The sequence below is a fragment of the Emiliania huxleyi genome (genome assembly GCF_000372725.1).
Source record: "Emiliania huxleyi CCMP1516 unplaced genomic scaffold EMIHUscaffold_5259, whole genome shotgun sequence".
NCBI classification, from domain to species: Eukaryota; Haptophyta; order Isochrysidales; family Noelaerhabdaceae; genus Emiliania; species Emiliania huxleyi.
This window is the reverse complement of record NW_005198046.1, coordinates 1-1,599: the sequence shown is the minus strand read 5'-3', so window position 1 is coordinate 1,599 and position 1,599 is coordinate 1. Positions and strand designations below refer to the sequence as shown.

The 1,599-nt window shown below is 65.2% G+C and overlaps 1 protein-coding gene across 1 annotated transcript; it reads right to left on the bottom strand.

Annotated features, from left to right (window-relative positions):
• Nucleotides 1–41: 41 nt before the first annotated feature.
• EMIHUDRAFT_256782 (hypothetical protein) lies at nucleotides 42–686 on the bottom strand (the record flags this gene model as incomplete). Its single annotated transcript, XM_005766044.1, has 2 exons — nucleotides 42–152; nucleotides 240–686. The coding sequence occupies 2 exons, from the start codon at nucleotides 684–686 to the stop codon at nucleotides 42–44; spliced, it is 558 nt and encodes a 185-aa protein (XP_005766101.1).
• Between the last annotated feature and the right edge of the window lie 913 nt (nucleotides 687–1,599).

Sequence of the window (1,599 nt, the reverse complement as noted above, 5' to 3'; positions counted from 1 at the left end):
GGCATGTGTGTGCAGGGCGTGTGTCAAACTGAGCAGCTGACTCACTGACCTGCAGGCGCAGGCCGCGCGCCGCCGCACGCGTCGCAGCTCGCGCGTGCGGCCGGGTTGACGAGCGTGCAAGCGGGGCACGACCACACGCTCGCTGCCGCCGCCTTGTCAGCAGCGGCAGCTCCAGCGGCGGCGGCGGCAGCAGCAGCGGCAGCAGCGATGACGCTGCCGCCGCCGCCAGCGCCCCACACGCCCCGGCTCAGCTCCGCCCGCACGGCGGTGGCGGTGCGCGCCTTGGGCTCGGCCGGCGGGACGAGGAGGCTCGCAAGTGCGGTGCGCGCCTGCTCCTGCATCCGCTTCCGGTCGGCCGCCTCCATCGCTGCGAGGAAGCGTCGCGACCGCTGCTGGTTCATCTTTGCGCGTGGCGGCGGGCCGTCGACAGCGATGAAGAGGAGGTCGGTGGGCTGAACGAGGGCGAGGAGCGCCTCGATGTAGAGCAGGATCGCCTCGAGCATCGCCTCGCGGCTGCTCGGCTCCTCGTAGGGATACTCTGGGTGCGTGCAGGCGTGGAGGATGTGGTTGAGGTCGACGAAGAGAGAGGAGACCGGCGCGGGCGACGACTTCGACCAGACCTCCTCCGGGATGATTGCCTCCGGGAACTGGCGCCGCACCCAGGAGAAGAGGCCGGGGACGCCCATCAACAAGAGATGAAGGCCAAGGCGGGTCGCCTGCGGTTTGGACGCCAGCCGAGACCGGTGCGGCAAACTCTGGGACCGCGTAGGGAGCAGACTCGCTCGCACGTTGGGCATCTGAACCCCCGGGGGTGGAAGTGAGTGTGACCCAATGCCACCGTTCTCGCCCGGGGCGACCCCGGCCGGGCCGTCGACGCTCTCGGAGGCTGCGGTACCAGCCGGCGAAGCGGAGTCGAGGCCACAGCCGAGGCTGCGTTACCAGACTGCCTCTGCAGTCGTTTCTGATGCCTACACACACACACACACACACACACACACACACATAGTCGTATATGAATTCCAACCCTAACCCTAACCCTAAGAGGTACAGAGTACCGCTAACCCTAATAACGTATTGCAATGTTCAGACACCCTGCCATTGCTGCCAAAATGCTAAATGGCCTAGCAAAACCAAGCAAGGACCAAGGATGACAGCAATGCTGAGCCGGACAGTAAGGACCTGCCGCTCCTTCCGCGACCATTAGGACAACGTCGTCTCAGGCAAGAAGTGTCCGCGATGTGTAAGTGCCAGTGCGCGCCAGTCCCGTCGTGCCCAGTGGCCGCAATTGTTTTCTTTCGAGTCAAAAATTCTTTCCTGCCGCGCGCCGTTGCACCATACCATGGCGGCCTGCTCAAGCGACGCAGGCACGGTGTTGCTCAGCGTCGTCCATGATGGCGAGGAGGCTCCCGCGCTCTTGTCGCCTGACTTAGTCGATGTGCCGCCGCCACTGCCAATCGAAGCGGCCAGCGGCGGCTCAAAGCGGCAGAAGCAGCGGGCGACAGAAGTTGAGCGGCAAAGAGCGCTGCTGGCGGATGTGCAGGGCAGCGCTGGAGCGTTCACGACAAGCACAGAGGAATTCTCGCGCTTGGACGCGCCGAG